This window comes from Salarias fasciatus, chromosome 23 (genome assembly GCF_902148845.1).
Source record: "Salarias fasciatus chromosome 23, fSalaFa1.1, whole genome shotgun sequence".
NCBI lineage: Eukaryota > Metazoa > Chordata > Actinopteri > Blenniiformes > Blenniidae > Salarias > Salarias fasciatus.
The window spans coordinates 5,316,006-5,329,147 of record NC_043766.1 but is presented as its reverse complement, the minus strand read 5'-3'; the positions used below and the strand labels follow the sequence as shown (position 1 = coordinate 5,329,147).

At 46.4% G+C, this 13,142-nt stretch overlaps 1 protein-coding gene across 1 annotated transcript; it reads left to right on the top strand.

Moving 5' to 3' along the window:
• Positions 1–2,326: 2,326 nt before the first annotated feature.
• On the top strand, positions 2,327–12,892 carry ndnf (neuron-derived neurotrophic factor). The gene is made up of 4 exons (XM_030083402.1): positions 2,327–2,655; positions 8,282–8,485; positions 8,861–8,985; positions 10,551–12,892. Exons 2-4 carry the CDS (start codon positions 8,283–8,285, stop codon positions 11,945–11,947), a joined length of 1,725 nt encoding a protein of 574 aa, XP_029939262.1. The 5' UTR covers positions 2,327–2,655; position 8,282; the 3' UTR covers positions 11,948–12,892.
• The last annotated feature ends 250 nt before the right edge of the window (positions 12,893–13,142 follow it).

The following is a 13,142-nucleotide window of genomic DNA, read 5'->3' as shown; positions in this document are numbered from 1 at the left end:
TGTGTGTGTGTGTGCGTGTGTGCGTGTGTGTGTGTGTGTGTGTGTGTGTGTGTGTGATTGTCTGTCTCTCTGTGTTTGTCTGTAATGGTCTGTTGACCTGTCCACAGTTCAGCCCAGTTCCTCCCATCTGCGCTGCGATCAGCTCCATCAGCCCGTGACCCTGCGCTGGATCAAGGCTGCGGAAGATGGATGGTTCCCATATGTTTTGTAAATAGTGCCTAAATGTGAAGATTTTCACACTGTACTTGTGCTAAAACAGAAATAAAGTACATTTTGGTGTTGTTGCTTTTACCTCTCTTGTCTGGATCAATGAAGAACAGGGGTCTCACATGTGCAGATAAACATGTTATTTATGACTGTAAGGACATTGAGGACCTGGAAAGTTATAACCATATGAGGAGCGTAAACCATTTCATGGCCTGAAAAACATGTTAATGGGTTTAAGAGGAACAGATATTTACAATAGTGAAAAAGCTAAACAACTGAGCACAACCTGTCGGGTTTTTAAGACCACCGCGACCTCCTCGGGGTGTGGTGAGTCACTGTAGCATCTCATCTGTCCTCAGTAAACAAGACGACCCAGCAGGCCCTTCACCGGTACATTAAGGTGGGGATGAAGGGTTCATAGCTTATTACTTTAAAAAAAAAAGTCAAAACCCAGAATGAGGCAGAGGCTGACTGGGTGCTACAGTGATGCTAAACTACCAACAGCTGCTACATTAAAAGAAAAATACATTACCAAAATTTTACTGCACCTTTAAAGTCCTGCTTCCAGTGATTTAAAGGATTTAGGTCAAGTCTTTCTATCTGGTAAATCCCACACAGATGTTGACATGTGAGCAAAAACCTATTTGGATGTCTATCTGACTGAAGGCTCTTATTTTTCACTTCAATAGATACATCTTTTTTTTAATTATTATTATCCCTGGCTGTGGACCAGTTTGGAACAATATATTTATATTTTACACTTTCACATACAGTATGTGATGTGGTTGGAGAGAGGTGGAAGAAATGCTGATTTTATCAGACAAATCAGGTCATTTTATCTATTTATTTATTTATTTTTTGTCAGCTTTAACATAAGCATTGATTTTCTGTAGTTGTTGACAAAAAGAAAAAGATATGAAATATACTTTCCGGCCTGCTTTCCTATAGAGGGGTATCATACCTGATGGAACCGCTAGATGACGCTGTTGTACCAACACTAAGTGGCACTGAATGCACGCCGCCAGTAACCCAATTAACACTACAAGCCCGCAAATTTGGGAGCATTTTCCAATAATTTTCAGTACATCACACCGGAATATTCACCTTTATGTCTGGTATAGATTGCACTGCGCTGAACAAGTCATCATGTATCGATTTCACTTGTTTTCTCCGAGTTTGCATTCTTTCCTGTGAACAACGCTTGTCTTGCCTGGAGGAGTAATTAGCAGCAGAATATTGTTGGTAATTCTGGTCTAACCTGTAGATAAAGATGTCATCTGTGCGTCCTGCTGCGCCGCGCGCCACCTGCAGCCGCTCTTGCGTGAACATCCACAGATGCGCAAACATGAAAGACTGTCCTCTTGGGGGAAGAAAGCAGCAGGAAACAGCAGCATCCTCTTAATCCAGATTGTCAGACACAGACAGCAATCAAGTCATAAAATCAGCCCAGGGACAGTAAATGCCTTTGGATTCTCGGTCTGCAGCGCAGCGAGCACTGGGGCCTCGCTGTAGAGTTCCTCTGGTGATCAGTAAAACTTTAGATTTATTAGATCCTGTGAGGGAAAAGTTCATGGCACTGCCATTATTTTCCCCTGCTGAGAAGGTCTCACGCGCTATGATCGTGTTATTCGTGCGCACCTTGGTATCAGGGCCCATGACAAAACTTGCCTGCGCACCGAAGCCCCGAGGCTCGCGTGACTCCAGCAGGGCGCTACTGCCCAAACTATTAATTTCCACAGAGCATCACAGTAAACAGTAAGGGAACAAAAAAGTCTGAGGGGAACCCCGCTGCCTGCAACAACAACATCAGGTGTTACATCCAGCCTCGGCTGTTTTCAGCATCACGCTGATGTTGTTTTAACAGTTCGGCTTTAATATGCGGGTTTAATTGTTTCCTAAAGGGCAGAGTAACTTTGAAGCGGATCCCCGTCTGTGTCTCTGAGGCGTGCTGCTGAAGTGGTGGGCTGGTTTCTGTGTCTTGGAGAAGTTCGCACCAGTTTTTTTGCCTCCAATCCAGAGGAGGTTTCAATAGCAGCGGCGCGGCAGGGGAGGGACGCACTGCCAGCAGCAGCCGGGATACCCTCTCTCTCTCTCTCTCTCTCTCTCTCTCTCTCTCTCTCTCTCTCTCTCTCTCTCTCTCTCTCTCTCTCTCTCTCTCTCTCTCTCTCTCTCTCACTGGAGACCAGTTAAATCCGCAAGAAAACTGCAAACACGCACCAGAGCTGCTGCCTAATCCGATTGATAGGCAGCAACAATAGAAGTGCAAACTGAGGGAACTACTGGACACTGCAGAGGACAGCGCGTGTTTTCATTTTGCTCCCCGATTCGCTTTAGTTTTTTTTTTTTTAACGGCACTTTTTCCTTCTTGAAAATCAAGAAATTTCGGAGTGTGTTTCAAAGCAAGACGCACCATCCTTCAGATAACTTTGTCGCTGCATATTTGGAGAGGTAAGAGAGTCTGCCGCAACAAGATTTTGTCATTTTTCTCCTGCATGAGTTTCCTGGCGAGCTGCGCGCGTCTGATCCGGAGCTTCAAGGAAATTATGAGATTAGGAAAAACTTCCTTTTTCTTCCTTTAACTTTTTTTTTTCTCTTTCTCCTGAAGCTTTTCGGCCTCTTTTTTCATATGCATAAAAGCTCCATAAAAATTCAGAGCCGGGCTCCCCGTGTTAAGTAGAGCCTTTGAAACCTCTGCCAGCGAGAAAGAGAGAGAGGAGAAGAGGTTTTGCGGTTTACAACTCCGGGAAGTTAAAAGTTTCAAACACATTTCAATCAAGCCCCAACTCGCATGCTTTTGTAATTTTAGGCTTATTTTGGGTTTGGACTGCACGCCGCACCGTGCCGATGAGCTGATGAACTTTACAAAAGTCTCGTTTTCTGCTCCTCTGCCTCTCGACAGTTCCCATGCTCCCAGGGCTGACACGGCACCCAATACAGGACATTTATCAATACTATTTCTGGCTGCCCCTGCACTGAAGGTGACATTTTCTCCACGGGTGCACTTTTTTAACCCTACAACACAGGGAAACGTTCCTCTGGTGTTGATGAATGATTTTTTTTTTCCACCGTGCCTCCACTTGCGTACTTTTACGCACCTGTACGAGCCCGGATGGACCTGAGCTGAGCGCTCCAAGATGAGATACGCTTGCATATCAGGGCAGAACTGGATCTGTTTGGCCTGACATCATTTTAATTGAAACGATCTGAAGCAGATGAATGACAGCTCAGGTTGTGTCGGGAGTTGTTTTCTCCATCCGGTCCATGTGAGAGCCTCTCTGTCGGTGTTTAATGAGAGACATACCCGGAGTGGGGATTTGAATAACTGTATTTAGCAGCGGGGTGAAGCCACACTGGCTCCCTTCTTTCTACTTTCTCAGGAGAATGAATCATGAACAAAAAAAAAAAAAAAGAGAGAGAGAGAGAGAGAAGAAGAAGTCTTAAAATGGGAAGGTCTGCGTCGCATACCGTAACTAAACCGTGATTTGCATATGAAAACTCTCTGGCTGAAAGAATTCCGCCAGTGTTGCTATAGCCGTGCGCGTCCAGGGAAGTGACAGCCCTCTGCATATATACAGTCTCCTCCTCGATAGCCTTTTGTCACACGTCCAGAGTCAGCGCCGGGAGATTAAGGGTTCGAGTTTTTTATTTCCTTTCTAAATTATTCATCATATCCAAACCAAAGGCGCTTCTAACTCTCCTCCTCCTCCTTCCCCACCACCTCCTCCTCCTCCTCCTCCTCCTTGGGCACGCTCATTTTGCAAAGCCCCTCATTATGCTCCCTCAGATGGACACAAGAAGAGGCAGAGCCCACTCGCACTCAGCTGCTGAACAGCCTGCTCTGCCTCCCTGAACACAACCTTAACAGGAGGTGATTGACTCATTTCCCAGGGCAGGGGCCCTTGTGCATGCGTGCCCCGGATGATGGGCAGTGGGTGGGTGGATGACTTTCCCATGGGGGCATTTTCTCTTGTGATCTATAATCACCCTGGCTGCCACAATGCCAGCACATCAGTCAGAGCCACAGCCACTCCCCCACCCTCAACTTTGCCTGAATGGGTGTTGTTTTTTTGTGTTTTTTAACGGAGAAAGCTGCCCTACGACCCCGACCTTGCTCTCATCGAGACATTCCAGCATGCGGTGCTAAACGCAAGCGCCGGGGATGGCCTGTAGAGGAGCCAGCGGAGGGGATGGGAGGGTGAGGAAGAAAGGAAACTGGGCTCTCCTCCCTCCCCAGTGATGCTGCTGTGCCAGCCTGTGGTTGTGATGATGTGGAAGTAAGAAACTCAAACTGTGAGTGATGTTGTGAATGGCGAGCAGACAGGCCCTGAGTGATGATTTATACTTGTACGCAGAGTGGAGCAAGAGGAATGTTATGGTTTTGGACGCACGCTTACACATCCGGACACACATACATACACAGCAGATAAAAATCTCCTTGCTTGGATGAGAGCCCTTACCACAGTCTCTACCAATTCATTAATGGGCTGTTTAGTCATCCAAGAACACCAGACATGATTTTGTTTGGCCTGCCTACATAACAGGTCCAGGTCCAGTGTGGTTCCATCCTTGGCTCTCGGCCCTTCTTCAACCCCCCCTCCTCATATTCTCCACTCACTGCAATCCCAGCATTGGCCCTGATGTGACAGCTGAGATGGAGCTCGCTACCGGAGGACCCGCCATAAATCTGCCTTCAGACTTCCTTAAAGAAAACACACGCGCCCGCACACACACACACACACACACACACACACACACACACACACACACACACACACACACACACACACACACACACAGAGGCTTCAGGTTCATGCCAGGCGTCTTGTTGGGTGGAATCTGAAATGTCTCTTTATTTGTGTTGAAATTAAACTGTCTTTTATTCCCTCCCGTTCTGTTAATGAGCTCCATGTGGCAGCAGGCAGGAGGCTTATCCATCTTGACAAGGAGCTGGAGGGGAAGGAGCGAGAGAGAGAGAGAGAGAGAGAGAGAGAGAGAGAGAGAGAGAGAGAGAGAGAGAGAGGCTGGTTAAACAAAGTGAGGGGAGAAAAAGGGGGAGGTCAGGGGCAGCTTCGTGCACACACACACACACACACACACACACACACACACACACACACACACACACATGCACGCACACGAGCTCATTCGTGCACACATGCATGACAGGATTGGGGATGCGTGGAGGCTGTCTTCCTTGTGTTCCTAAAAAAAAGACAGACCTCATGAGTGTGCTGGTAATTACCATGTTCCCGCTGCAAATGCACTCCTGAGACGAGCACGCAGAGTTGATCAGGTGGATGAAAGTTGCAGCCGAATTGTTGCACGCCATTGAAATAGCCGCCCCCACATTGTCAGTGAATCGTGAATGATTTTAATTTTGCAGATGTTGCTGAAAAGATTGCATCCATCTGGGAAGGACATGGACGCAAAGTGTGAACATTTTGTTTTGGCGCTGCACACAGTTTTCTTGTAATGACCTCAAATTAGAGCTGGGTCAAAGCTGTTAAAGCTGAGATCCAATTGATGAGATGCCATTCCTCAGATTACATAGGAATGGGAAAGAGATGCAGCCCGTTTTATTGCAATTTCTACCGTTCAACACCGATACTGTACACTGGAGAAAAGGAGCAGAGTTTAGCTAAATCAGCTTGTTTTCCAGTTGAGCTTGGCTTCATTTGACATTTCAAGTTCAATTGTGTAGCAAAGTGTAACGATGGCTTAAAGGTGACTCAGTATAATGTCTAGTTCAATTAATCTAACACATCAGTCAGTGCAGTTCTGCTGTTTGAACTGAAATTTGGGACTGATGTTGTGTAACTTGAATTTTTTTCTTGCCATTCTCACTTTTTTAAACCCTAATTTATTACTTCAATTTCGTGGAACTCAAACTAGTTAGGTTTTCTCCACTAGTCTAAATTAAATTTTTAAAGCAGCAAGGTCACACATGAGTTTAAGGTGAACTCGGGCATGTGTGCATTCTTACGATGTAATTGGAAAAATGGTCTTGTCTCATTTCATTGGGGTGTAAGCTTCTCTATTTTTCTAAGAGTCCCATTAAACAGGCCTATCGATTCCCAATTAATGCATACGGAGAGTGTTTCATGAATCTCCACTGAAAGTGAAAATCTTTTCAATGTATAAATAAACATAAAATGAAAACAGCAAAATGAAGTTGGCACGACTGTGGGTGACTTTGCCTTGAAATTATCTGCTGCACGAACTGCGATCCCGAATTCTTCCTCTTTCTAATTAAACATTACACTTTATTTGTTCCAGATGCAGCTTTTTTTCTATGTTATTTTGGTTAAGGAAACTCTGTGGCATGAGAATGGCACAGGCCCCCGTGTAAAAACAGATCCGGGACAGGCCGTGTGCATGCGTGTGTGCGTGTGTGTGTGTGTGTGTGTGTGTGTAAACCATGTTGACTCTGCGCTGGTCCGTGCAACCACAGTGACCCCAACGCAACAGCTCCGATACTCAGATGTCATCTCCCCGCGACACACGGCACATGCGGAGATGGGCGCCCTGTGCGCTCGCAGGGTTTAAACCAGCAGCGTCACATGTGAGGAGCGCACGTCAGATGTGCTAATGACAGTGGCGATCAAACCCCGGCCGTGTGAGCGCGAGCGGACGCCATGTGTGACGACAGAGCCGCGCTTCGCTGCGTGGTGGTGGTGGTGATGGTGGTGGTGTTGGGATGTTGGAATGAAAGGCAGCTCCGAGCGACTCTGGACATACCACCTCGGCGCTGTCTTGGGTATTAATAGACATGTCTTTGTTCCAAGTGACATGTTTCTGAAGTGGAAAGAGACAAGCCGAGGCGATAAGGATCTCCACTCCCTGTGTGAGTCAAGCCTCAAAGTACCACTTAGGCGGCTTTCCTTTTTGCTCTCTGAAGTCTGGCGGCTTGACGGGGGAGGCCGGGCGCAGACGTCGGCAGAGACAGAGACACTGACAGGAGCTGTCAGGGGATTTTTTTGAGGCTTGTGTTTTCATAAGACAATAATACAGCAGTGGAGCTAAGTTTGTAGTGTGAAGGTTTCGTCCAGGTTGGAACCCTCTGGCTTTGCTTTGGTACTTCTGTTTAGGGAGGCAGCACATGCAAAGAGGGACGGATGCGTGTGAAAGTGTGAAAGGGGTTTTTGGTTGATGAACAAAACAGTGATCAAGGGATAGAGGGAGAGACAAAGAGCAGAGAAAGGGGAGAGTGGGAAGGGGTCATTAAAAGGACACCATCTCGCTTGCAGTAAATGGCAGTAAAGTATCTGGCTAATCTGCCATCATTATACTGATTAAATCACCAGGGATTTGGTGTTCCCATCAGCTGCAATCAATGGGGCAAAATCAATAGACAGGGGATACGCGAGAGGCTCCTCAGTCACGGTCAGCTGCACCTCGTCCCGAGTCGCCGCTCAAACTGCAAACAGCACCACCAAACATTTTCATATTACCCTCAATAAAAACTGAAACGACATGGATTTGGGGATTTTTTTTTTTTTTTTTATGATTAAGCGATTTATGGAATGGTGTGGTTCCCCGGAGCGCTGAGCAGTGTCTGCTCCTTCACACGTTCCTGTTCAGATACTAATCCCCTCTCTCCCTGCGTGGAGAGGGCCGGGCGCTCCTTCCCTCTGCACATTTCCAGAGCAGATGGTGGTTGTGTTATGAACAAGATTTGAAATTAAATGATGATTTGGGTTGTAACAAAGACACGGTGGGGAAAAGCACTTTTGAACTGCAGAACACTGATGGAACAGCTATACAGCTACTCCAGCTAGCAGAAATTTAAAGGTCATTTATTCATGTGCTTTGAAGCAGTGATCACATGTCTTTTTCCTGCAGACCCCAGCATTATTGGGTTAATTTTAGTTTTGAAGAAAAGGTTTTCAGTTTAAAACGTGCCTGTGTTGGCTATTTAGACACTGACCGGAAAATAAAAATGTAACAACTGTATATTGTCTTTAGAAATTGTGTTTTTTCAGGGTTTTTTTTTTGCAACACACTGAGTGACCTCCTTAAATAATAATGATAAATTGATTCTCTGTGAAACTCTGTTCGTTCTCCTGTGTTTCAGAATGAGGCAGTGTAAAGGCTGGAGTGGCGTGCTGCTGGTGCTGTTTGGCGTGATAGCGGTGGGATCTGAGGCCCAGAAGTTGCCCACAAGAGATGAGGGACTGTTCCAGATGCAGATCAGAGACAAGTCGCTGTTCCACGACTCCTCCGTCATCCCAGATGGCGCTGAGATCAGTGGCTATCTGTTCAGGGATACGCCCAAAAGGTAAGAGCTCTGCAGACACATCGCTGACTGAATGGACGGCGTGATAAAGCAGTCTATATTGGGTTCCACCTCAGGCTGCTGACGGATCACTAAGGAGAACATGAAACATGTTGATGGCCACTTTCTTTCAAGAGACAGGAAACATCAGACGTACCAGTGAAACATGATCTCTTCTGTTTATGCAAGAACTGAATAATAGATGAGAAAGTCTGTCAGCTAAGGAGGAAGACTGAGGCTGATGTTATAGTGCTGCCACCACGTTCTTGAGCATTACAGTCTGCTCCATGTATTTACTCCACACATTATTTAGAAGAACGTCAAACTCTTGATGAGTCATGGACATCGGCGCTCATATCAGACCTGTTATTTCCACAGGTACTACTTTGTGGTGGAAGAAGACAACACACCCCTGTCTGTGACCGTGACACCTTGTGATGCTCCTCTGGAGTGGAAACTAACTCTGCAGGAGCTTCCAGAAGAGGCCAGCGGAGAAGCTTCAGGTATAATTGACATCAGGCAGCAGTGGAAGAGGTTAATGACACGTTATGTGGAAATATCTCGATCCTCTCACACACAATTAACCAACACTGTGATGTTAGGCTTTGTGTTTTGGTAGGTTTTAATTAAGACACAGTCGTAGTGTCTAGTCTGACCACTTATGAGGTCTGACTGGTCCCAAGCTGACGGCTATAATTTCAGAGGAGGGCTCAGCTCAACTCAGCCCACTGAATCAAAGCCATTACATCCCTTTACTTAAGCTGTCTTGGTGTTTTCAAGGTAAATCCTTCTGCACTCGTGTCTGTGATCCTTCCTCTTTTCCGTCTTTGCTTTTTAGTTTTTTCCACCTCATATCGTAACTTTCTCCATCTGGAGTGTGTCCTTTCAGCACAGGAGACCTTGCCATATGACTAAAGTAGTGGTTTTGTGAGAAGTGAGCATATATATCTTCGTGCACGTGTGTGTGTTCGTGTGTGTTCTTGTCAAATCGAATCCCAAATCCAAGTTAAGTCAAAATGACAATCCAAAACTGTTTAATTTTGTAGCTACATGGCAGAATAGAGCAACTGCACCTCAGAAGAAAAGGCTTTATGCTGAACAGGAAGAATAATGAGAATACTTTGATCCTGCGCACGCAGTGATTTTACAAAGACACGTGATGGAGGAACAGTGCGACCCGTGAACTTCTCGCTGTCTTTGCACCGCCGTTTTGTAAGATGTCTCTGGTGGGAGGAGATCTTCCAGCATTAATTTTTACTACACCACTGAGCACACTCTCGGGCTTACAAACACAATATTATGGTTACTTGCTGAAGCCGGAGTGGGAGCTCTGACTGTCCCTCTCATGTCGAAGCTACAAGGCGCCTCTTTGTAGCACAGCTTCCCGGAAAGACCAAGTGAAAGCTGGCCTGTGATCTTTGGGGATGTTTGGAGTAAAAACATGGTTGCCATGTGAGGGGGCTAATCTTCCGCGAGGCTTTCAGAGTTTGAATATGACCTCATGGCATTAATGCATTTTCAGTTTGGGCGGAAAATGTTCTTATATTGATAATAATTATAGGAGCTAGATTTAGCACCTGAATGATGTGCTCCTCTGCTGACCTGCAGTGTTTCAGATGACATTAATCTTAAGACTCATGTCCATTATCGATTAATGCAGTAGGAAGTTTCATGGGTAAGAATTCCCCACACATGGCAAAAAAGTCTCATCGAGCATTGTCCATCGAAGTCGAATCAATTCATCTTGCAGCAAGAGAAATTAAGTATAACCACAATGAATCAGCTGGAGCTTGCAAGCTTTCGTCATGTCACACCGACTTAGACTGGTAATTTGGCCTGCAACATGTGATGAGTTAATCAGTGCCAAGTTTGAAGACAGTCTGGAAGGACTATATCAACAAGAATGTAATTGATGGAGAGCCAAAACAGAATACCTCCAGCTCAAGAACTCTGCCAAAGATTCACTAATGAAGAAGGATCATTGAACACAATGACTGAAATGAAAACTTGGATGAAGTATCAAGCAAAGAGTTGACATTTTGTCCCTTTTTTCCATTGTTTTTTTCAGGAGAGCCTGAACCTCTTGACCAGCAGAAGCAGCAGGTGACGGTGGACGAGGGCACCGAGCTCTTTACTTACAAGGGTAACGACGTGGAGTCCTACGTGGCCACCAGCACGCCGTCCGGCCTCTACCAGCTGGAGTTGTTGTCCACTGAGAAAGACAGTAACTTCAAGGTGTATGCCACCACGACTCCAGAGTCCGACCAGCCGTACCCAGAGCTGCCGTATGACCCCCGCGTGGATGTGACGGCACTGGGCCGCACCACCGTCACCTTGGCGTGGAAGCCGACTCCAACGGGCTCCCTGATGGGCCAGCCTGTCCAGTACTGTGTCGTGATCAACAAGGAGCACAATTTCAAGAGTATGTGTGCGGCTGAGGCTAAAATGAGCACCGATGATGCTTTCATGCTGGCTCCTAAACCGGGCAGGGACTTCAGCCCGTTTGACTTTGTGCACTTTGGTTTTGTTTCTTCCGACAACGGTTTTGGAAAAGACCGGGGCCTCACAAGTAACAAGATCTCGCGGGCGTACACGGCCAAGCTCAAAGTGTCAGACATTCAGAAGGTGTGCATTGGCAATAAAAACATTTTCACTGTGTCAGACCTGAAACCGGACACACAATACTACTTTGACGTGTTTGCAGTGAATTCTGCCACCAACACCAGCACAGCATACGTAGGAACCTTCGCCCGCACTAAAGAGGAGGCTCGTCAGAAGACCGTGGAGCTGAAAGACGGAAAAGTATCGGACGTTTTCATCAAGAGAAAGGGCAGCAAGTTTCTGCGCTTCGCTCCGGTCTCTTCCCACCAGAGGGTCACTCTGTTTGTCCACACGTGTCTGGATGCCGTGCAGGTGCAGGTCAGGCGTGACGGCAAGCTGCTGCTCTCCCAGAACGTGGAGGGGGTACGGCAGTTCCAGCTGCGGGGGAAGCCAAAAGCCAAGTACCTGATCCGCTTGCGGGGCAGCCGGAAAGGCGCCTCCACCCTGAAGGTGCTTGCCACCACCCGGCCCAGCAGCAAGCAGCCCTTCCCTTCGCTTCCCGAGGACACCCGCATCAAGGCTTTCGACAAGCTGCGCACCTGCTCCTCTGTGACCGTGGCCTGGCTGGGCACGCAGGACCGCAACAAATACTGCATTTACCGCAAGGAGGTGGCTGAAAATTACGGTGAGGAGCAGCGACGCCGAGAACAGAATCAGTGCGCCGGACCAGAGACCCGCAGGAAGTCAGAAAAGGTCCTGTGCAAGTACTTCCACAGCCCGAACCTGCAGAAGGCTGTGACTACAGAAACCATCACTGGCCTGGAGGCGGGCAAGAGCTACCAGCTGGATGTTTACGTGGTGGGACACAGTGGCCACTCGGTGAAATACCAGAGCAAACTGGTGAAAACAAGGAAATACTGTTAAATGACTCTGCAAAGAATAAATCTATTATAAATATATATATTAAATAAGTTTATTTAACTCTAAGTGATATTCTACTAAGGAGTGTATACAGACTGACTACTCACACAGCCGATGGCCCTGTGGCAGTGACTGAACTGTTTGTTGAGAGAGATATCAACTTGTATATTTATGTTTACATTTCATCGTGGCGTGCCTGGTAGGCCCATAGCGTGAGGTGCTTTGTTACCAGGCTCGCCGTCCCGACTTCGCGTTGCCACTGGGGAGGCAGAACTTCAAAGAAGATCATCTTTCACCTCGTATGTTTCTATGTTGCTGCATGACATTTGCTATTGTCCGTCATGTTTGTCTCACCTCTCAGTTCCAAATCACGTCGGCCGGAGAAGACGCGCGAGCTGACCGCTTTGTACAGATCTCTTGCTGCATATTCACCACATGTTTTAGGAGGAATTTAAATTATTTTATACTTTTCGTCTCTGTTTTTGATCGCTTGTTTTTATTGATGACAATAATAACTGTTACGAGAAGATTCCAGTTTTATGAGGAAGTTGTCGTAGTTCGGACATTCCCATGCGTATCTCAGCCAGTGTTTGCTCTAGAGCCCATCTTGTAAATGTGTTCTGTGCTGCGGATCTGTGTTATTATCACTGTATCGCTGTGTGTGTGTGTGCGTGCGTGTGCGTGTGCAAGTGTGTGCGAGTGCGTGCGTGTGTGCGTGTGTCACATGTACAGAGCTGTCCTGCCAATATTCATGTACATAAAAACTAAATATAGAACCAGTAATCCCTGTGTCACCCTGGGTGTCATGTTCTTTTGCCAAGCAGTTAACATCACAATCATGGCTCCGAGATGAAAGTGCACACTGCGCATCGTGTTTATTGAGCCAGACATCTAAATTGGGCTTGTATAAATGGAACCTGATAGGTGAATAGATTTTAATTATTAGACTAATTTCTGGTAAGAAAAGCTTTTTTATTTTCTTCATTAAAAATAATTTCAAATCGAAGTGGTGGTTTGTAGCTTCAACATTTAAACATGGCCTCTACGGGAATTATTATTTAGATATGTTGGAATATCAGAAAAATACAGACTGCCCCTTTTGCTGCGTAGTTTCACACAACGGTTTCGCATCTTTCAGGAAATTGTAGCATGAACACAGGAGTACCACATACTGTTAGCTACTTCATAATGACTCACA